Below are 22216 nucleotides of genomic sequence, written 5' to 3'. Positions count from 1 at the left end.
AATGTTAGTTGTGTTTGTACTCCAGGCTATGTCATCACTGCCCCAAAAGGTGTGTTTTTACGGAGAGAGAACTAATGCACACTAGTAATCTTGCTATAAAGTTTTAATGGAATCAAGTCATAGGTAGCTTTTAACCCAGTATAGTTAGAAGTCAACGCTATATATTCCACACCCACAGTTGACTTTTCCTACTTACATCATGATAAAACTTACCCTACTTTCCTCTAGGGTTTTATAGCGAGATAACTAAACATGCACTGATGCTTTCACATCACTTTTTTTTTTTGTGGGGGGGGTGTAGGGCGGGAACTGTGAAGACATAGCCTTACGGATCAGCTTGGGATAAACTACAAACTTTGTAGCTTGAAACAAATGTTTGAGGAATTTCTAGAATAGTCTTTACAAATGTGTTACTACCTTGACTCAATTGGCTATCGACTCAGACTAAAAAAAACTCATGAAGCTATTTCCTAATAAGAAATACATTTCTTTTGCATTGTTATTGTGACAAGATGAAATGTCAAACTGGTTTTTACTAAATAAAGCCCGTCTTTTCTTTCTTGACTATTTTTATCTTAAGATTGTAACACGAAGGATTCATAACTGCCTAGTGGCAATAACTTCTTGTTTAAGGATCTATGAGTTGCACATACACTGTGGTGGAGTCAATTCAAGGCTGCTCAGGAGTCAATACAGTATATAGGATTGCATGCGTCCTCAAAATTCCTTCTGGAGAATGCATCACAGTTGTGCCTTGCATTGTTCTGTGCTTTCTCCCTTTCATTTCAGCATTTGAGACCCTGTGTTAGAGGATCAAAAAATAAATCCTTTTATCTAGTACTCATATTAATTATTCATTGTGCATTGTCAGTGGATTGCCACTTGAGGCTTGAATTAGTGCTAATTAATCTTGTAGTTTCACATTTTATAGAACATTGTTACCACAGCATTGCAGTGGTCTGGTTACAAAAACAGTTGGTTGCCCATTTTCACCATTCATTGTCATGTCATATATATCTTTTCATTTAACTCATTTTGTTTACTGTATGTGGGTACCATAGGTTTATCTTGCCATAGTCTTATTCATGGTCCATTGTATAGTGAATTATTTGTATCAACCCTTTTTTATTTTAAACCTTTTTATTAAAACACAGAAATGTATTTGTTTATGGGTCAGATGCTCATTTAAACATAAAGAAGCCTTTATCTTTCTAACATCAGAGAAGAGATCTGGGAAAAATACTTAACTGTAGAGAGAGAATTACCGAGTAACTCCTGCTTGGTGTGTCCTGAAAGTAGTATCATTCAAAGCTAACACACTCATTCCTTTTACCTCAAAAGTTGAATTTAGATTGGTAGTTAGTTAGTTGGCTTTGGAAACAATGATTTTGTATATATCATCTGGTTGTTAAATGTATGTAAAAGTCTTCTGATGTATTTGTGTGAGAATTTCTAAAGACTGTATGTGAACACAAGCCTTCGGACAAGGGATTTAAGCAGAACGGTGGTTTTGTTTTTTCTTTAGTGTATATTCAAATTATGCAATTATATAGTGGGCAATTCTTGATCTTTACTTTGCAATAACTTATAAACCATTCTAAAGCTCTTCAGTCTCATCAGTTAGTCCTTATTGATACCGCTTGAAACATCTTTCTGTTTAAGCTTTTCAGAATTTTGAAATAATTGTAGTTATCTATCTACCTCATAAAGGTAATGAGGAACAGAAAGCTAATTTAATGCATTGATACGAGTTTACTTAGTGTTGTGGCAAAGGCTTCTGTTAAAAATTTTTTTAAAGGCCTTCTTGACTCTCTTCATGAGTATTGACTAATTGTAGAGAGAGTTTATTTTAAGGAGACTTAGTTATGATCCTCATTGCCTAATATCTATTATTTTCACAATCTGTCACAAAAGTTTAAAACTGTTTTAATATCAATTCCACTTGTTGTGTTTTCCATAGCAGAAATAATGACTCTGTATAAGTCTTATGAATATCATAGACCACAAAATCAACAACTGGGAACAACATAATTAAAGTATTTCATATCTATTCATATTTAACCTTTCAGGCTTGTTTGCTGATTAATATTAGCTGAAGGTGGAGTTAATTGATTTGTCATAAAGCTACTAAGCTGTAATATTTATAATTATAATCAAAATACTGTCACAACCTTATTCATAGTGGTGTATTAATGGGCATTTTATAGTAAACCACCAAGGGAAACTTTTCTTACATGCTAATCTGGTCTCTTGGGATTCTTTTAAGGCAGTCAATTTGATAATTACAAGGTGGTACATGCAGTTCGGACAGCCACTTGAAAGGGTGTTCTTTAAGCTTTTGAAATCTCCTTTTGCGTAGTTTGTTATTTCTGTCTAGGATGTCCGATAGTGCTGTCTTCTTCCATTGGTAAAATTTATTTTTTGTTTAGGTTTGTAATATTAATAGTCTCCTTCAGATCAGACAAAAAGAATACAAACTTTTTTCTTTTGCAGGCTCGGGACTTTCCAAAGAGGCTTATTACAATATGAGGTGACTGTTCAGTGTCAGATCAGAAATCTCATTTGCTGGTTCTAAAACAGAATCTAACCAACCAGTTTTGAATCAGCTAGGACAGAATCCCTAGAGTGACTGCAAATCTCAAGATGGCTTGCAAACCTCAAATTTTGGAATGTTTGTTTTGCTAAACCAAAAATCCCAGGTGGCTGAGCTGTTACTTGTACCTTCTTAAGAGAGGAAAATGATTAGGTATAGGCCTGAGGTCTGTCTAATTAGAAAAATAATATAACCTAAGGCTATGTCTACATTAGAGACTTTACAGTGGTACAGCTGTACTGATGCAGCTGTGCTGCTGTAAAATCTCTCGTGTAGCTGCTCTAAGCGGATGGGAGAGAGCTCTCCTGTAGACATAATAAAACCACCCCCAAGGAGCAGCGGTAGCTATGTCTGCTACAATGGCCTGAGTATCAATTATGTTCACCCAGCAGGTCTGATGCAGTGACCCTTCTGGAATTTATGACCTTCTTAAAAATCTAAGTATTTAGTTTAAACAGTAGAACTAGAGAAGGATTTGCTTAAGTCTACATGCATGCCTGTCTTACCTAAAGGCATGTGATCCCCTGATGGTGAGCTAGGTAGGCCTTAACATCATCTGATACCATAGCAGGTGGTGGGTATCCGTCTGCTGTCCCTGAACAACTACTCATGTACAGCTCTTCTTTTCCTCTCTCATCTCCTCCCCAGAGAATCTTTTAAATATGCTTATACAGATGCCCCCTGGGTTACACAAACCCGACTTCCACAAATCCGCACTTACGGAAAAAGCTCCATAAGCTAGAAATAGGAGAGTGTGGTGTGTTTTGTTTGTTTGTTTGTTTGTTTTTGGTGTAATGGTCGGGAGTATGTTTCTGACTTATGCAAAATTCGAGTTACACAAGGCGTTCTGGAATGGAATGCTTGCGTAAGTTGGGAAGCATCTGTAGTACCTTTGAGCTTTTGTTTCCCAATCTTTTTCTTTAATCATATTGTATCTTAATCATCTTCTTCGAGTGTTTGCTCATATCCATTCCAGTTAGATGTGCACGCACCACGTGCACGTTCGTTGGAAGATTTTTACCCTAGCAACACTCGGTGGGTCGGCTGGGTGCCCCCTGGAGTGGCGCTGCCATGGTGCCACATATATACCCCTGCCGACCCGACCGTCCCTCAGTTCCTTCTTACCGCCCGTGTCGGTCGTTGGAACAGTGGAGCGCGGCTTAGTTGATCTCCACTTCCCTAGCTATTCGCTTGTTTCTAATCGTTATTGTGTATATAGTTCAATTTTCTATAGTTCTAGTTAGTTTTATTAATCCTTTTAAGTAGTTCTTGTATATAGTTAAGAGGGATCGGGGATCAGCCCCTTCCCCTCACCTGGTATCGGGGCCCATGCCTGGTTCACTGGGCTTCAAACCGTGCTCGGCGTGTCATAGGCCGATGCCCACAGGAGACCCTCACGACTCCTGCCTCAAGTGCTTGGGCGAATCCCATCAAGCCCCGGACAAAAAAGGAGCGGGACTTTCGTCTCAAGCAGCTCCTGATGGAGGCAGTTCTCACTTCTCCACCTTCGGCACCAACCACTGCACCGGGGAGAAGTGCCTCTTCTGCACCAGAGCGCACGGGCACCGGAAAGGCCCCTCGGCACCAGCCATCACCAGCCAAGGATCCTGCCCAGCACCGCTCTCTCTCCCCAAGGATCAAGAAGCACAAGACTCCTGCGGCTCCCGTGCCTACTCTGCAGTCAGAGCGCCTGCCTAAGTCGGACCGCCCGGCGCCGTCAACTGCCGCGGCCCTGACATCTTCTGCACCGTTGATTCCGGTCTCGCAAGAGCCATTGAGTTCGGTGCCCACCAGCTCCCCGACGCACACTGTGGATGAGCTTATCGTGCCCTCCATGCCGGAGACATTCTCTACGTCAAGAGAGTTGATTGCCTTGACGGAGCCTGAGCTTCCTCAACTCCCAGCACTGCCGGTGTGGGTTGTGCAATCAATAGGCAAGCCTGCCCTGCTGAGACCGTCCTCGCCTGGTACCGCTGAAAGACACCGGTCATGATTGAGGTCCTGCAGACATTCTCGGTCCCGTCACCAATCCCGGTCCTGATGCCGCTCACAGTCCCGGTACCACTCTCCATCTAGGTACCGGTCGTACTCGCGGCACCGTTTGAGATCCCGATCGCCGACCCAATACTCTCAGCACCGATTGAGGTCCCGGCACCGCTCACGGCACCGTACCTCTCGCAGCCGATCTCGATGTTGGGATTCGAGGCCCTGGTCGACCTCCCGGCACTGCGCCGGTCGCAGGTCCCGGTCTCATTCTTGGTACCTGTATGACTCCCGGTACCATTCTCTGGTGCCACGTGGAGACGGATCGACCAGACGCAGAGACCCTCCCAAAGCGGTTTCAGCTTCTCCGTGGCCACCTCGGCATGCATCTGTATCATCCCATGCGGACAGTGCTTCCTATGGTGATTCAGATACACACAGCTGGGTCATTCAAGGGACCTACAGCCCAGACCAGGGACCTCATCAGTGGTCCTTTTGGATGCCTTGGGCATATCACCAAGCCCAAGGCGAACCCACTGTGCCATCACGCTTCATTCCTTCAGAGCACCGCGTGCCAGAGGCCACTGTCAGCTGACCTCCTCCTGCTGGTACGGAGGAAGCTCCCGCCACGCACCGGACCCACAGGTCTTTCCGGCCCCGGATGTCCCCCATCATCAGGAGTCCATCTAGGACCCACTCATCCCGGACTTTCATCTTCCTCTTCCCCAGATGAAGTGGTAGCGGGGGCATCATCATTGGGCCCGCCTCCAATTGACCTCAGGTCACACCAGGATCTCCTGCAGCGTGTCGCCCAGAATATCAACTTGCTGATAGAGGAGGTTCCAGAGGTTGAGAACCCGGTGATAGATATATTATCAACGGAGGCACCAACCCGAGTGGCCTTACCGTTCATTCGTTCGATCCAAGCTAAGGCAGATACCATCTGGCAATCCCTGGCATCTATCCCACCCACAGTCAGAGGGATTGAACGGAAATACATGGTACCCTCCAAGGGGTACGAGTACTTGTGTGCACCCTGCTCATTGGTTGTACAGTCCGTCAATAAACGGGAGCGTCATGGCCAGCAAGCCCCTGCCCCAAAATCAAAGGAGGCTAGGCTAATGGATTTGTTGGAACGTAAAATCTATTCAGCGGGAGGCCTCCAACTCAGGGTAGCGAATCAACAAGCCCTGCTTAGTAGGTATAATTACAACACCGGGGGGGTGGTAGGGAAATTCACAGAACTGGTCCCACAAGACTCTCGCCAGGAATTTACGGCACTATTGGAGGAAGGAAAGAAAGTGGCGCGGACCTCCCTGCAGGCCTTGCTAGATGTCGCCGATTCGGCAGCTAGAATGGTCGCCTCTGGAATCGCCATGTGATGTATATCGTGGCTTCAGGTGTCAGGCCTGCCACCTGAACTTCAGCACACTATACACGACTTACCTTTCAGTGGCCAGGGCCTGTTCTCACAGAAGACGGACCCTAGGCTACAGAGTCTGAAAGACAATTAGGTGATTATGCGTTCGCTTGGAATGCATACGCCACAGACTCAAAGAAGGTCCTTCCGCACCCAACCTCAGCACCCTTACTCCCTGCCTAAGCCAAGACAAGAATTTGCCAGAAGGCGAGGTTGTGCCAACCACAGGTATCACTCTGGACCTCAAGGGGGTAACAATACCGGTTCCACCAAGCCAACGATGGGACCCAAATCAAACTTTTGAGGGTGCGCCCAAGAGCAGTGTACCGATTGTCTACCAGGATCCTTTTCTGTTTTACAACAGCCTTTCCTCGTTCCTCCCTGCGTGGTCCTAGTTAACCTCGGATCGTTGGGTCCTATGCACGGTGGAGTTGGGATACCACCTCTAGTTTATTTCACCCCTTCCCTTCCGACCCCCCTCCTTGTCCCTCTTCAGGGACCCCTCTCACGAGCAATTCCTCCTGCAAGAGGTACAGAAGCTCCTTACAATGGGAGCTATGGAGGAGGTACCGAAGGAATTCAGGGGCAAGGAGTTTTATTCCCGATATTTCCTAATCCCCAAAGCAAAAGGAGGCCTCACGCCTATCCTAGACCTGCGAGGACTGACCAATTTCATGAAAAAGTTCAAGTTCCGCATGGTATCCCTGGGGACCATCATCCCTTCCTTGGATCCTGGAGATTGGTACGCCGCTCTCGATATGAAGGACTCGTATTTCCACATTGCAGTTTATCCTCAGAACAGACGGTATCTACGGTTTGTGGTGAACCATAAACACTTTCAGTTTTACAGTCCTTCAATTTGGCCTCTCTTCAGCCCCTCGGGTATTCACGAAGTGCATGACGGTAGTCGCCGCATCCCTCCGCTGTCGTCGAATACATATCTTTCCATACCTCGACGACTGGCTCATTCGAGGGACCTCAGAGGTACAAGTCACCAGTCATGTGGGCATCGTTAAGGACCTATTCATGCGACTAGGCCTGATGATCAATCTGGAAAAATCTACTCTAGTGCCTACACAAAGAATAGAGTTCATCGGGGCCAATCTGGACTCCAATCTTGCAACAGCCAGTTTACCACTACCCCGTTTTCAGGAAATAGTATCAATTATACAAAGACTTCAAAACTTCCCGATAACCTCGGCTCGCACTTGCCTCGGCCTCCTTGGTCACATGGCTGCATGCACATTTGTGACAAAGCATGCCAGACTGCGCATGCGCCCCCTTCAAACTTGGCTCGCCTCAGCCTACCGCCCAGGCAGGGACGCCATAGACATGGTGGTCACCCTTCTTCCGAACATCCTAGGCTCCCTCGACTGGTGGCTGACGCCATCCCTGGTGTGCACAGGTCTACCGTTCCATCCACCACAGACCTCCATGTCCCTGACAACGGACGTGACATCTCTCAGCTGGGGTGCTCACCTAGGACACCTTCGCACTCAAGGCCTTTGGTCACCTCGGGAGTTGGTGTTTACACATAAATGTCCGAGAACTGAGAGCAGTCCGCCTGGCGTGCCAGACGTTCCATCGCCATCTACGGGGTTGTTGTGTCTCAGTGTTTACAGATAACACAACGGCCATGTATTACATAAACAAGCAGGAAGGGACATGATCCTCCCCCCTTTGTCAGAAGGCGATACAATTATGGGACTTCTGCATAGCCCACTCAATAGACCTGGTAGCATCCTTTTTCCCAGGAGCCCGGAACACTCTGGCAGATCAACTGAGCAGATCCTCCTTCTCTCATGAGTGGTCGATCCATCTGGACAGTCTCCATTCTGTCCTCCAGAAGTGGGGGTTTCCCCACATAGACCTCTTTGCCTCCAGAGAGAACAGGAAGTGCCAGGTGTTCTGCTCCCTGCAAGGTCGTTCCCCGGGCTCCCTTTCGGACTCACTCCTAATTCCGTGGAAAGGACACCTCTTTTATGCCTTCCCTCCATTTCCACTCGTCCACAGAGTCCTACACAAGTTCCGCAGGGACAGAGCACACCTAATCCTGATCACTCCAGCATGGCCGAGACAGCATTGGTACACCCTGTTGCTCGACCTCTCGGTGGCAAACCCCATCCCCCTGCCACTCTGACCGGACCTCATAACACAGGACTTGGGCAGGCTTCATCACTCGGACCTGCAATCCCTTCATCTGACAGCATGGCTGCTGTCTGGTTAAGCCAGTCTGAATTGCGTTGTTCCGCACCAGTACAACAGGTGCTGTTGGGAAGCAGAAAGCCTTCCACGCAGACAACATATCTTGCCAAGTGGAAGCGCTTCTCCCACTGGTGCACTCAGCGTAACTTTGCCCCCGGACGCATATCTGTCCCCATTATTTTGGATTATTTATGGACCCTCAAAGAGCAGGGCCTGGTGGTCTCTTCTTTAAGGGTGCATCTTGCAGCTATTTCCGCCTTCCACCCGGGGGAAAGTGACAGTTCAATCTTTTCTCACCCCATAGTTTCCAGGTTCCTTAAAGGATTGGAGCGATTGTACCCTCAAATCAAACGCCCAACCCCTACCTGGGATCTAAACCTGGTGTTAGCTAGGCTTATGGGTCCCTCCTTTGAGCCTCTAGCCACATGCTCGCTGCTGTACCTTTCCTGGAAGACAGCCTTCCACGTCGGTATTACCTCGGCTAGACGAGTCTCGGAACTTGGAGCTCTGACAGCTGATCCCCCATATACGGTCTTCCACAAGGACAAGGTACAGCTGCGACCTCACCCGGCATTCCTCCCTAAGGTGGTGTCTGCCTTCCACATTAATCAAGACATCTTTCTACCGGTCTTTTTCCCGAAGCTGCACTCATCGCTTCGGGAACAACAGCTGCATACTTTGAATGTCCGCAGGGCTCTCGCCTTTTATATCGAGAGGACCAAACCCTTCCGACGTTCGCCTCAGCTCTTTGTAGCTGTCGCAGAGCGGATGAAAGGCATGCCAGTCTCTTCCCAACGAATTTCATCTTGGATTACATCCTGTATCCGGACGTGCTATGACTTGGCTCACGTTTCGGCTAACCATCTCACTGCCCATTCTACTCAGGCTGAAGCCTCATCTGCTGCTTTCCTGGCCCATGTTCCCATCCAGGAAATATGTCGCGCTGCTACCTGGTCTTCCATCCTCACCTTTGCATTGCACTACACATTGGTTCAGCAGTCCAGAGACAATGCAGCCTTTGGCTCAGCGGTCTTACATTCCTCAACGTCTCACTCCAACCCCACCGCCTAGATAAGGCTTGGGAATCATCTAACTGGAATGGATATGAGCAAGCACTCGAAGAAAAGACGGTTACTCACCTTTGTAACTGTTGTTCTTCGAGATGTGTTGCTCATATCCATTCCGAACCCGCCCTCCTTCCCCACTGTTTGGAGTAGCTGGCAAGAAGGAACTGAGGGACGGTCGGGTCGGCAGGGGTATATATCTGGCGCCATGGCAGCGCCACTCCAGGGGGCGCCCAGCCGACCCACCGAGTGTTGCTAGGGTAAAAATCTTCCAACGAATGTGCATGTGGCGCGTGCACACCTAACTGGAATGGATATGAGCAACACATCTCAAAGAACAACAGTTACAAGGGTGAGTAACTGTCTTATCCTTAAAGCCTCCCTATTAAGCTACACCAATATGGTATTACAGTAACCATCCCAGTAACCAGTTCAATATAGAGTATTAATAAATTGTTATAAAGCAGCTCCATTGCCATAACAACTGCATCTGCACTAGGGCTTTTGCCATATAGAACTGTCATAATGAATAGAAGAAATGACACCCCTAACCAATATTACTATACTGGCAGATGTTTCTAGTGTAGTCCTGGCCTCAGCTCTGGTCTCATTGGGACATTTTGAAATGTCTGCCCCGAAGCTTTTGAAGAATTCTGTCTTGTATTGCTAGAATACAGTTGTAGTGATTGACCCTTTATGGTCAAGAGGGAGAAAGTGTTGGAACAATTCCTGAGGTTATTTAATCTAAGCATGATCTTGTATGACCCTAAGCTGCATGGTTTGTGTTAATTGTATATTGTGGAGGAGAATGAACATTTGGGAGGGTGCTACATGAACTGAGTGTTGTGATGACTGAAATACGGAACCTTCACTTTCCTGGGCATTCGCTCTTGGGGCCCTAAAAGATGACCAGGTAGGGACCCTTTTCTCAAACTCCCCAATATTCTGGGTAGAAACCATACTCCACCTCAAATGGCTGCATGTCATAGGATAAGCAACAGTTTGTACTTGTCTGAAAGTATACAAACTTTTTTTAAGGAAGTTTTCTTTTTATTGTGTGAATCGAAGAATTTGTGTAGTATGCAGTAAATTGCTCTGCTTCAATTAAACGACTGTGTATGGTGCTGTGTTTTGTCTTCTATTTCATGTTCCTCTCTTCCTATATACATGTTATGTTTTTCTGCATCTGTTGATAGCTTCTCTAGTTCTATTACGTTTTTAGCCTGTGATTGAGAGAGAGGAGATGGAACCCGGCTATGCGAACCATTTGTGATTGACAGTCTTTTTTCCTATGTTTTTTGGAAGTTGGAGAAGGCTTTCTGAATCCTGCTTTTTTGGGAGAAGAGCAAAGACTATACCAAATACAATTACCAATACTGCAATTTCCTCCTCCATGTATTGTGATCAGTTTTGTCTTTTGAATATTTTTGTAAAACTTTACCAGTGTCTTATAAGCCAACATACGTTACACATCATATTATGTATTGCACATCTCATTAACATATTATATATGACAGTTGGCACAAAATTATGGTAAATTGTATTAGGTTCACTCCTGCCCACTTATGTCAAGAGGGTATATATCCCACAGTACCTTGCAAAGCTAAATGTAGTGTTTGGCCTTAACGAATATAAACCCAGACAAAATAAAGATAAATGAGTGTTCGACCATGGTACAAGGTAGGATGTGTTTTCATGGCCCAGCTGGTTTGGAATGCTGTATTCAAAATCAAAAGATAAGGGGTAGACAGTCTTAACAGAAAAACAAAGTAAAAAGCTGACTGGTGGATTCCAGGTTTGGGTGATGTATAGAGTGCTTTAATTTATAAGCAAGTCTGCTATAAATAGAGCAAGTATTGGGGGTATATTTTGGGAGTGCACCTTCTGTGTAAGGTGACCTGACATACTATGAGAAACAATTTCCTAGAAGGATCAGTGATGATGTAACTCTTTCCTGTACTGTACTATTGCAGACTTTTAGTAATGAATTGGTTATTTGGTCACTTGAATGCGCCTCAGAGTCGCATGTGTAGTGAATCAACTGGCTATGGATTTTAATCAATAGTCTTTAAATATTTAGCATGTTTGTGTCACAGAAAGCTACAGCAAAATGTAATTTGTCTGGCTGGTTGGTGTAGCTTTTATTCAACATGGATCCGTTTGTTGTACATTTGTTGGTTGAGATCAAATTTTGTAATCTTCTCCCATGTCACAGAATAAAAATACAAACTGTACAAATCCTTTCTATAACTTAAATAACTCTATCATTTTGTGAAAATAAATTGCTGTTCTCCATTAACAGAGTTGTCCTCTTTTGGTATCAAGAAAGGGGTTGTATATAGCCCCCTGTGGTGATAGTTAATGCTGTACCCACATCAGCTGTGTGTCTATGTTGGGGAAGTGGTGGGGAGTCTTTACAGATAGGGCTGACTGCATTGCGTCAGTAACACTATCAACCAGGGGAGCCAAGTGACATGATGATAAAAGAAACTTTTTGATGAATTTGGTAAATTATCCTGCTTCTTAAACAAACTACTATCAGTCGTTTAAAGCACAGAGAGTTCTATGGATGATTTCTCAAGAATGCCTGATGTTTCATTAGTGGGTCTCCCATGACAAGATAATCCCAGTGGTGCATAGTTCTAAATCTGTAGATCTGGGTGCAGATTTAATTGAAGTTTTCAAAATGAGTTTGATGGTGTATATAAAAACCTGTTAATGGATTTATAGATTTTGTATGGAAGAGTTTTGAAGGCGTTTTTGAATTGTATTTTAATCATGACATGGAGACTTAGTTGAACATTTAAAATTCGCGAGTCAGCAATGTATAGCACATAAAAACAAAATCTAGGTAGCCGGGAGATGAGGGGGAGAGCAAATATCAAGTTGAGTAAATTTTAGTTGGCTTTTATACAGTCTAGGGCGTGCGTGTGTGTGTGTATATGGTAGTCCTAATGGAATAAAAGTAATATGTGTAAAAAAGGATATTTGAAAATTGCTGACTGAGCCATAGCACGACAAATGGGCTTTAAACTGAGAGACTAAAGTGATTTGCCACTAATTCTGCATGCTTTGTGAAGTTTTATGACCTCTTGTCTCCTTCACTGCCACAGTTTTACTTGCTTATTTTTCTCCATTATCATGAAATTTTTCTCTGATCATTTCTTGTTCACTTTATCAAAGTTTTCCACGTACCATCTCCAGGTTTGTCAGTCTTTCCCCAGTAGTATCCTGCCTGCCCCAAAGGGCTCTCATTTTTATAAACTACCCTTTAACACATTTCAGTAATTCGCTTACTGACTGAACTTAACATTTTGTGTTTCCCGGAAGATTATGATATCTGAATAATTGAAGTCCTCCAGGACTTATCAACAAGTCTTAAGACTTTAGATCAGTGTCAAGGTGTGAGGGGGAAGAAAAACTGTTGCCTGGCACAGGGGGGGTTAAAGAAAATGTTTGGATTCAGCTAGCCCTGCCCCACTATACCTGTGGCCAATGCCAGTCCTGGAGTGGGGAGAAACGAAGGGAGCCTGGATCAGTAAGGGACTGACTGGCGAGAAGCCAGGAGCTCTCTGTCTGCCCGAATGGATCGATCAGCGACCTGCCAGCCACTGTAGCCGCTTCAGGCAAGTAAGGGCTCCCCTGCCAAGAGGAGGCTGCAAATAAGTCCCAGCACTCAGGGCAATTGGACTAGCGTGGCCATGATCCAGACTGAAGAGACTTGTAGGAAGTAGCCCAGGGAAGTAGATCTTGACTCCGTGCTGGGAAGGAGACTCCTCTCCTGTTTAGGTGTTGATCTGCACAGGCCCCAGGCTGGGACTCAGTAGAGAGGGTTCCCCTACCACTTCTTCCCTCCCCTCCCTCCACCATACAGACTAAAAAGATCAGTGATCTAGCCACTAGGCTGCCCAGCCCCAAAACACCCTATCACACAAGGAGATTAAGTAGGGATGGTTTCTTCATTTTGGTTTTGAGATCTATAGCAGATGGTGACTGTGACTTCTCCTTTTCTAGTCATGTCCCTAACCTTACTCATAAATTTTCAACTTCTGTCTTTTACATTAGTATTGGTTTGACTTTATATCAATAATTTACTGTATGATACGAGCCCCCCTTTCTCTGTTACATCTGACATGACTTTATTTCTTAGTGTTAACATTCCATTCATATGACACATCCTGCCATGTATCTTTTTTTCACTGTCTCCTTCCTGATTCATTACTTCTAGCTCAGTCTATTTCTTATTACTGTAGTATTAACATACAAAGAGTTGAGGGATTTTTTTTTTCCTATTTCCTGTTAAGTAGTCTTTTTCTTTATGGCTTGACATTTTAATAATGAACCTGGTAATACCTTTTTCATAACGTGAACCCCAGATCCACCCTAATCTAGGCTTTGGGGTTTTTTTGGGCTGTCTTGAGATCACAAGACTCTAAATGCTCAAGTGGAGGCTAGTCAGTACACACTGTATCCCGTCTTATGAAGATCAGAGCTCCACGAATGAAAAAATCTTAAGGATTCCCAGGATTCTTTCTATTTGGTTTAAAGATTGGCATTAGATAGTGGCATCTCAAATAAAGGAACACACTGTGGCTTAAGCGCTAATATGATGCTGGCTGTGGTATTATATCAGTGCTCCAAAGAGAGTGCAGTGGCTTTTGATTATTGAATTGATTTTTTTGGCTTGAGACAGATTGCCTCTCTCCTAGTACTTTTACTCAGCAGTTGAAATCATTCGAGGTGCTGACAGTCCTTTCGTTTTCTTATATCTGGGGGCTGGTGGCAGGGTGTTCTCAGGAAAAAGCCCTCGGCTCTTGACTCATTCATCACTTTTCTTCAGTTGAGCCTGCTTTTGATCATCATAAGGGAACATAACTCAACTTTTCCTGAGGAGCATCTGAGAGAGATAAGCATACAGTATAAACTGAAAAAAGTCTAATAAAAGATAATTTATAGTGCTACCTAAAGAAACAGCTATTGTGTGTCATGTTCCCTGTTCTGAACAGCTTGCAATCCTAACAGGACAATTTTTTCAGAAAAGGGCTAGTGTGTGGAGTTAGTGGAGCCGAGGAGGTAGGAAGGATTCCTGAAAGAAATATAGTGTTGAGATTTAGTTAGTTTGAGGCTAGATATCTCAGGAGGGGAAGAGAGGGTGTTTGGCAAACAAAATGAAGAAAACTGTTCCAGTTGCACAGCTGCACTATCGTAGAATGCAAAGCAGAGCAAGAGAAAATCAAAAGAAACAGTCAAGCACAGAGTGTGATATCTGGAGGAAATGAGAGCAAAAGGATAGACATTGTAAGATAAGGACACCGAGCCTAAATCATAAGAAGCCAGTAAAGGAGATGATGTGGCTGGCATGGAAGGAGGCAGGGACGAGACTTTACAGTGGTATTTTGAGCAGATGGGAGAGTGGAAAAGAGGTAAAAAGCAGGGGTGTCAGAGTAAGGGACTATAAAAGTCAAGGTGAGTGATGAGAACAAGAAACAAGTGTCCTAGCAGTGAGGTTAATGAGGAAAGGGCAGATTTTGTTTATATTGATGAGGAAAATGTAGGAGTGTGGCTGGCGGGTGAGGGTGAAAGAAGAGTCAGATGATAATGAAGTTATGATCGTGAGACAAGAAAAATAAGTAAAGCCCTGTGCAGATACACAAATGTGTATCCGCATCCTATCTGCTATCCGCAAAAATTATCTTTGGATCTGTGGGGCTCTACGTTGGGGGTTGGGCTGAGGCTATGAGGCATTCCCCGGGGAGAGCCACGGGTAGCTGTGGGGAGCCATTGCGGACCTTCCACCTGCTCTAGGCCTGGTGGAGAACCTGGGGGGTGGGGCAGAGACGTGACCGGGGGCTGTTTTCAGCCCCTGCCCCACCGCAGGCAGGTGGAGGGTCTGCTGTGGCTCCTCACAGCTCTGTGGCTGGGCTCCACTCTGGCTTGGCCAGGGGAAAAGGGGAGACCTGTTGAGTTACCCAGGGGCTGCTTGGGTCCCCCGCCCAGAGCAGATGGAGGGTCTGCCCCAGTTCCCCAAGGCTGCCTGCTGAGCTCTTACTGTGGCTGGACTGTGGCTCCGAGCTGCTCCCTCCCCGTCTGGAGCCGGGTTGTGGGGAGTCACGGCGGATCCTTGATCTGCCCTGGGCAGGGGGCCCGAGCAGCTCCTGCCCAGTGTCCCTGCCCCCTCATGTCCCCTGCCAAGTGTCCCTGCCCCCAAGCCTCTCCTCCCAGTGTCCCTGCCCCCATCCCTCCCCCCAGGAGAGGTGGAGGGACCCAGGCTCCCCACAGTTGCCAGCATGGCTCTCCCTGACCTGGCTGTGATGGGGGGCGGCTTGGAATCGCAGCCCAGCCATGTTAAGAGCCAGGCAGGCCCTCCACCTGCCCTGGGCGGGGGCCCAAGCAGGCCCCTGCCCAGTGTGCCTGTCCCCAGGCCTCCCACTCAGGGCTGGTGGAAGATCCATGCCGTGGTTCCTCACATCTGCCTGCCCCGTTTTTACAGTCAGAGTCCTGCTCGATTACAAAATTTGTATCCTCATCTGTGTGGCAGTCGGCAGAAATGGTTCACAGATATAAAGTGGATACCCATGGATTTGCAGGGCTCTAAAAATGAGGGTAGTTGTCAGTTAAGATAGAGAAGGGATGCAGCAGAAAGGGATGAGGAAGGACGGCTAAGTTCAGGGTCTGAGGCCAGGTCTACACTGCGACTTTAAATCGGTTTAATGGCCGATATACTGATTTAACGCTGTATCCGTTCACACGACGTCGTCATTAATATCGAGTTAAACGGCTCCTTAAATCGATTTCGGAACTCCTCCCAAACGAGATGAGTAGCGCTAAATTCGATAGTGAGTAACTCGAATTAGGGTTCGTGTGTGTGCGAGAATCGACGTTATGCCTCCGGCGGCATCTCCAGGGAGGTGCAGCACGCCGCTTTCTGGACAGCAACTGAACTCGATGCAGCGGGCAGGTAATCAGGAAAAGCCCCGAACTTTTGATATCATTTCTCTTGCCCAGCGTGGAGCTCTGATCGCAGCGGTGGCAGTATGGTCTGAATCGAAAAAGAGCTCAGCATAGACCTGACGGGAGATACTAGGTCTGATCGCTATTGTGGGGAAGACAATCTGTGTTATCCGGCTCCGTTACAGAACACGAAATGCCAAAGCGTTTGAAAAAAAACTCCAGGATACCACCAGCGCTGCGTGAATAAGCGTAACGGGAAGCCAGAGACTCAAATGACGCATATGAAGGGAGGGAGGTGGTACGTTGAGACTCAGCTATCCACAGCACACAGCGTCTCGAATAATTTATTGCATTCTTGGCTGAGCTCCCAATGTGGCGTAAGTTTCAAACACAGTGTTCCTGGCGTGGTTTCAGGGAACAGCTCCTCAGTTTATTATTCCCCCCCCCCACGTGAAAAAAAAGGAAAGATGGCTGTGCTGAGTGGCGTTGTGCTTCAATGTCAATCTTTCCTGCGAAATAAGGCGCCAAAAGGGCTGTCTGCTGCCTGTCACAAAGAGAGTTGGGTGAGGCTGTACCGTCAGCGGACCAACGCTTTGTGGTTGTGGCTATGTATTTCTGGGCCCCATCAGCAACTGTGCTCTCAACACGGAATGGGACGGAGGAAGCTGAGGAACACAGCACACGTGGTTCTTTTTGTTTCTCACGGTGCATCTGCTTCTGAAGCGATTGGGTACTTTTGGACCATGGACGCAAACAATCGATTTCGGGATCCCACTGTGGACGCGCTAAACCGATTTTATTAGATCTGTTTTGTAATATCGGTTTAAGCTAATTCGAAATAATCGTGCAGTGTAGACGTACCCTGAGACAATGAGCTTGAGATGGCAAGAGAATAAGAGGAAGTTGGAGTGTCAGAGTGGACTTCAAATGAAGAGTTTAGGGGTAGATGTGCAGATGTCAATAAATAAATAGAAGCGGTAATGAAATCCTTGGGAGTGATGCTGCTGTTAAGTGTAAGAGTACAGATGGAAGAGAAAAAGGTACCTAACTTGGAACTTGAAAGGATACCAGCAAAAGACAGTGGTAGGTTGAGGAGCCATTAGGTGATGCTGAAGGTTAGCAATCTATAGGGAAAATGGAGAGCAGAGTTAAGACTGAAAGGAGAGATGATTAAGAGGGCATAAAGTATTTAGATGTTAATTACACTGATGCTTTATTGTGGTGAACTATCATTCTGTGGCTCTACTTTGTTTACGTCATGCTGTTTGGCAGTCAGGTTGTTTTATGCTCTTAAATACTAGTTCAAGGCTGTGGAAATGTGCTTTTGAAAATATTATTAATAAATATTTCAAATATTATTTCACATTTGCTACCAGAAGAACATGACTCGGTATAGAATACTCAGTTCGTATTTATTTAAAAAAAAAAAAGCTTGAAAAATACTGAAAAAATGTACTAACAATAGTTGCTTTTGTTTTGTAAGTAGTATCTGAAATAATATTACATCTGTTTCAGTACTAAAACTCGTACTAAAGATAATAATTAGTTCTTATTGCAATGCTGTGTTTTCCCATAAAGTGCTTAGCATGCTTTTGGTGGCAGTGTAAAATAATAATTTTAATAATGACGACACAGTGTTTGCTGTTGTTAGAAAAAATGTTTTGTTTTTTTTGTGTGCAGATATTTGATTTAATGGATGCCAAAGCCCGGGCTGACTGCATCAAAGAAATAGATCTTCTTAAGGTAAAGACTTGTTAAAGAATTTCATAGGTTTAGTTATAATTTATTGGTTTTTCTTTCACTCTGACATTAGATGATGATGAAGTGTCCTCTGTCTTATATGTGAGGCTTTTATTAAATGTAATACTTAAAGATATCCATTTAATTTCATTTTTCATTTCTTGAAAAAAAAACTTTCTTTATAAGGAGGCAAGTATTCAGAGGCAGAAGACCTTAAACTGCAAGCTTTCATGTTCAAACATTTGAAGGAAACAGAATAATAAGATACTGAATAAACATTTTATGTCATGTACAGTAATGCACTGATTTTTTTCAAGTGGGTTGAATTTAAATTACTATTTCAAATAACTAAAATATAGTTCTTCGAGTAGTGTCCCTATGAGTGTTCCACCATAGGTGCATGTGCATCCCTGCAGTGCTGATCAGTGAATTTTGGTAGCAATGTTTGTTGAGCCTGCACATGTGCTATCCTGCCCCAAACCCCCCCCCACCCCCCCCCGGCTGGAGATTAACTACTGCTGTGTGGGCAAATCTCTGTCCCTTCCTTCTCAGCTGCCCCTGGGTAGAGACCTTGCCATTAGCTGTCCCTTCATCTGCTTGTTAACCTATTGTTTGAACTTAGGTAGTTACTAATCTTTCTTTTATCTGTTAGTTTAGAGCAGGGGTTGGCAATCTTTCAGAAGTGGTGTGTCGAGTCTTCATTTATTCACTCTAATTTAAGGTTTTGCGTTCCAGTAATACATTTTAACGTTTTTAGACTCTCTATAAGTCTATAAACTATTGTTGTATGTAAAGTAAACAAGTTTTTTAAAGTGTTTAAGAAGCTTCATTTAAAACTAAGATCTACATTTTAATTTATCAGTTTAGTGCAGTGGTTCTTAACCTGGGGTGCACACACCCCCTTGGGCAGGGCCGGTGCAAAGATATTTTGCACCCTAGGCAAAACTTTTACTTTGCGCCCTCCCCCCCATTGCACATCGGTTCATTGAGGGGCAAATCCCAATGAGTCTTTATAGACCCCAGGGGCTGCTCCCCAGGCCAGGTTCCCCCCTCCCCATCCCCTGAACTCTCCTGGAGAGTGCACAGCCCACGAGCCCTCCTTAGCCCAACCAGGTGGCCCCCACCCCAAGTCCACTCCCTGGCTTTGCCAGGCTTGGGCAGCTGCAGCAGCTCGGCAAGGAGGAGCCACCTTCCGGAGGCACCAGAGAGCCAGAGCATCTGCTTGTGGCAGCAGCGAGCCCCAGCCATGGAGTAGCCAGCGCGGTGCAGGGGGGCAGCAGCCCTGCAAAGGCAGTGGCACCGCTAACGGGGACCAGCTGCGCCTCGCCTGGCTCTCCGGCCCAGGCTGCGGCCTGGAGCCCTCCCGGGGGCTCCTGCAGGCTGTAGTGGATGTATGTGGGCGCCAGCCCCCAAGCGCCTGCCAGCTCCCCCCTCGTTACCATATTTCAACAATCAAAAAAGAGGAGATAGCCCTGCCCGCCCCACCCCCATCCACTCCCTCTCACTTCCCCCCCTGATTGCCCCAGTCGGAACCCCCCCCCGCCACCTTATCCCTGACTGCCCCCTCCAGGATCCCTGCTCTCCAGAACCCCACCCCCTACTTAAGCCTACCTGCTCTCTGTCCCCTGCCTGACCCCTCCTGAGACCTCACCCACCCTAACTGCCCCCGTAGGACACTACCCCCTACCTGTCCCCTGACTACCCCAACACTTATCCACACCCCTTCCCCAGGAGTCTGTCTGGGGGCCTCTCACGCCCCATCCAACCACTCCTTGCCCCCTGACAGGACCCCCAGAACTCCCGAACTATCACACCTTCCTCCTGCTCCCTGAGTACCCCCCGAGACTCCCCTTACCAGACCCATGCATGTCAGACACTGGCTCTCCGTGGAGGCAAAACTCCACATGGAGTGCTGAGGCAATCGGAGGAGGGGAGCTACGGGAGGAGCGGCGGCGGCTCACACTTCCATGAGTCGCAGAACCCGAGCGTGGTGAGGGGGGAGCCGGAGGGGCGCACCTGCCCAGATTGTGGCCTGGTGCCCCCCCTGGGGGGGCTCCTGCAGCAGACGCATGCGGGCAGCGGTCCCCGTGCGCCTTCAGGCTTCCGCTTCGCCACACTCGGGTCTCTGTGGATCCGGGGAGTGTGAGCCGCTGCCACCGCCCCTCCCGCAGCAGGCTCAGGGCCCCGTGCCTTTGATGGCTCTCGCTCTCGGGAGCTGCAGAACCCAAGCATGATGAGAGGGAAGCTGGGGGGGCGTGCCTACCGCTGGTCTGGGGTCCCAGCCACCAGCCCCATTCAGTCTCTGCTGGCCTGGGGTTCTGTTCGCTCAGCCGACTGCGCTGAGCGGAGCAGGCAGCCGGGAGTCCGGCTGGCAGCTGCGTGCCAGGCAACATTGGTTCGCGTGCCAAAGGTGGCATGCGTGCCATAGGTTGCCAACCCCTGGTTTAGAGTTTCCTTTGGTTTTTCTTCTCTTAAAACAAACCCACCCAACCCCTCCAAAACCCAACAACTTCAGTTACTTCTTTCACTTTATCTGGGGACTACCCTGATGCTGGGTATGCATGCATGCTATGTACATAAGCTGATAGACTTTGCATGTGGTGTCTCCAGCCATGGTCCAGCTATGTTCACAGGCTGAACAGAAACAACCTAGACAAACACCTATCGTTACCCACCAAGGTCAACCAATCCTTGAACTGGTGGAAGGACCCAGCAAATGTTTGCACAAACTCCTGTTCATATAGCTCCTGCCCTTCCTCCATCACTACTCCTCTCCAACCATGGATCCCTCATAGGGTGGGGAGCACATCTCAGCAACCTCATGACACAAGGCAAGTGGTCACTCACAGAGGTGTGACTTCATATCAACCTCCTCAAATGCTCAGGAACGCATGTGCTCACTTCTTTCTGCTGATCAGGGGTACACACACAAGGGTCATGACAAGCAACATAGCATGCATGTACTATATAAATCCTCAGGAGGCATCCAGAATGCCCTTCCTTTGTGCAGAAGCACTAAAGCTATGGAACTGGTGCGTTTCCCACAATGTTACAATATCAGTGTTCTACCCACCAGGAGCGCAAAACAAGACAATGGACACTCTCAGTTGCAAGTTCCCACACGACCACGAATGGGAGATGAACTCAGTAATACTCCACAACATATTCAGAAAGTTGGGGACACTGACTATAGACTTGTTTGCCACTTATCTGAACAAGAAATGTCTGCGCTACTGCTCCAGAGCAGGCCTTGGACAGAACTCCTTAAGGGATGCTCTCCCCCTCTCATGGGAAAAGGGCCTTCTATATGCTTTCCCCCATTTCCTCTATTGCTGAAAGTCCTGTTAAAAACAGAGAGAGCAAATGTCACACTGATTGCTCCCACGTGGCCAAAACAGATATGGTATCTTTACCTGCCACAGCTGGTGATGTATCTGCCAATCCCTCTTCAACTCACTCCTTACTGCCTCTCGCAGAACAAAGGACGCGCTCTCAATCCCAGCCTGCAAATTGTTCAACTCAAGGCCTAGTTCCTTCATGGTTCCAACATATAGAGAGATCCTGCTCTCAGGAGGTACAGGATGTGTTACTACACAGTAGGAAATTGGCTACCCATTGAACTTACCAGGTTCCAGGTTTGGTGTAATTCCAGACAAATTACCACGATATCTGCTACTCTATCAGTAGTCTTAGACTACCTACTGAAGTCTGGACTGTCCCACAGCTTGCTCAAGGTATCCTTGGTGGCCATAATAACTTTTCATTAACGGACAGAGGAGTTTTTAGATTTCTTGCATCCAACTACTAAGAAGTTCCTCAAGAGCACAGCGAACCTGTTTTCCAAACGCAGACATCCTACCCCACCAAGGGAACTGAATTTAGTGTTAAAGGGCCTGACCAGACTGCCCTTCCAACTTATGGGCAGTTGTTCATTTACACACCTGTCAATGAAGACAGCATTTCTGGTCGCTGTTACCTCCATGTGGAGGATAGGGAAGACAGTGGCTTTTATGGCAACCCCCCTTAAAATATTTTTTCCTGACAAGGTCATGCTCAGGCCGCACCCAAAGTTCATCCCCAAAGTGACTTTAGCCTTTCACAGGAACCAACTCATTCACATCCCAGCTTTTATCCCAAGCCCCTCTCTCATGACAGGGAAGCTATTCTATACACACTTGACGTTAGGAGAGCCTAGGCCGCCTATATGGGCAGGATGAAGGCTTTTAGGAAAGCTAGGCTTTTCCTTTCCATTGTGGATAG

At 46.5% G+C, this 22216-nt stretch overlaps 1 protein-coding gene across 2 annotated transcripts in view; it reads left to right on the top strand.

Annotated features, from left to right (window-relative positions):
- The window catches only part of NEK7 (NIMA related kinase 7), a 152547-nt gene that overhangs the window by 50543 nt on the left and 79788 nt on the right, over positions 1-22216 (top strand). For both annotated transcript variants that reach the window (XM_032770907.2, XM_032770908.2), the window contains one exon: positions 17897-17959. In XM_032770907.2, the coding sequence (XP_032626798.1) occupies positions 17897-17959 (63 nt within the window). The remainder of the gene's footprint in view (positions 1-17896; positions 17960-22216) is intronic.

This window comes from Chelonoidis abingdonii, chromosome 7 (genome assembly GCF_003597395.2).
Source record: "Chelonoidis abingdonii isolate Lonesome George chromosome 7, CheloAbing_2.0, whole genome shotgun sequence".
NCBI classification, from domain to species: Eukaryota; Metazoa; Chordata; order Testudines; family Testudinidae; genus Chelonoidis; species Chelonoidis abingdonii.
The sequence above is the reverse complement of the archived record's forward strand: the minus strand, read 5'-3'. Positions and strand labels throughout refer to the sequence as shown.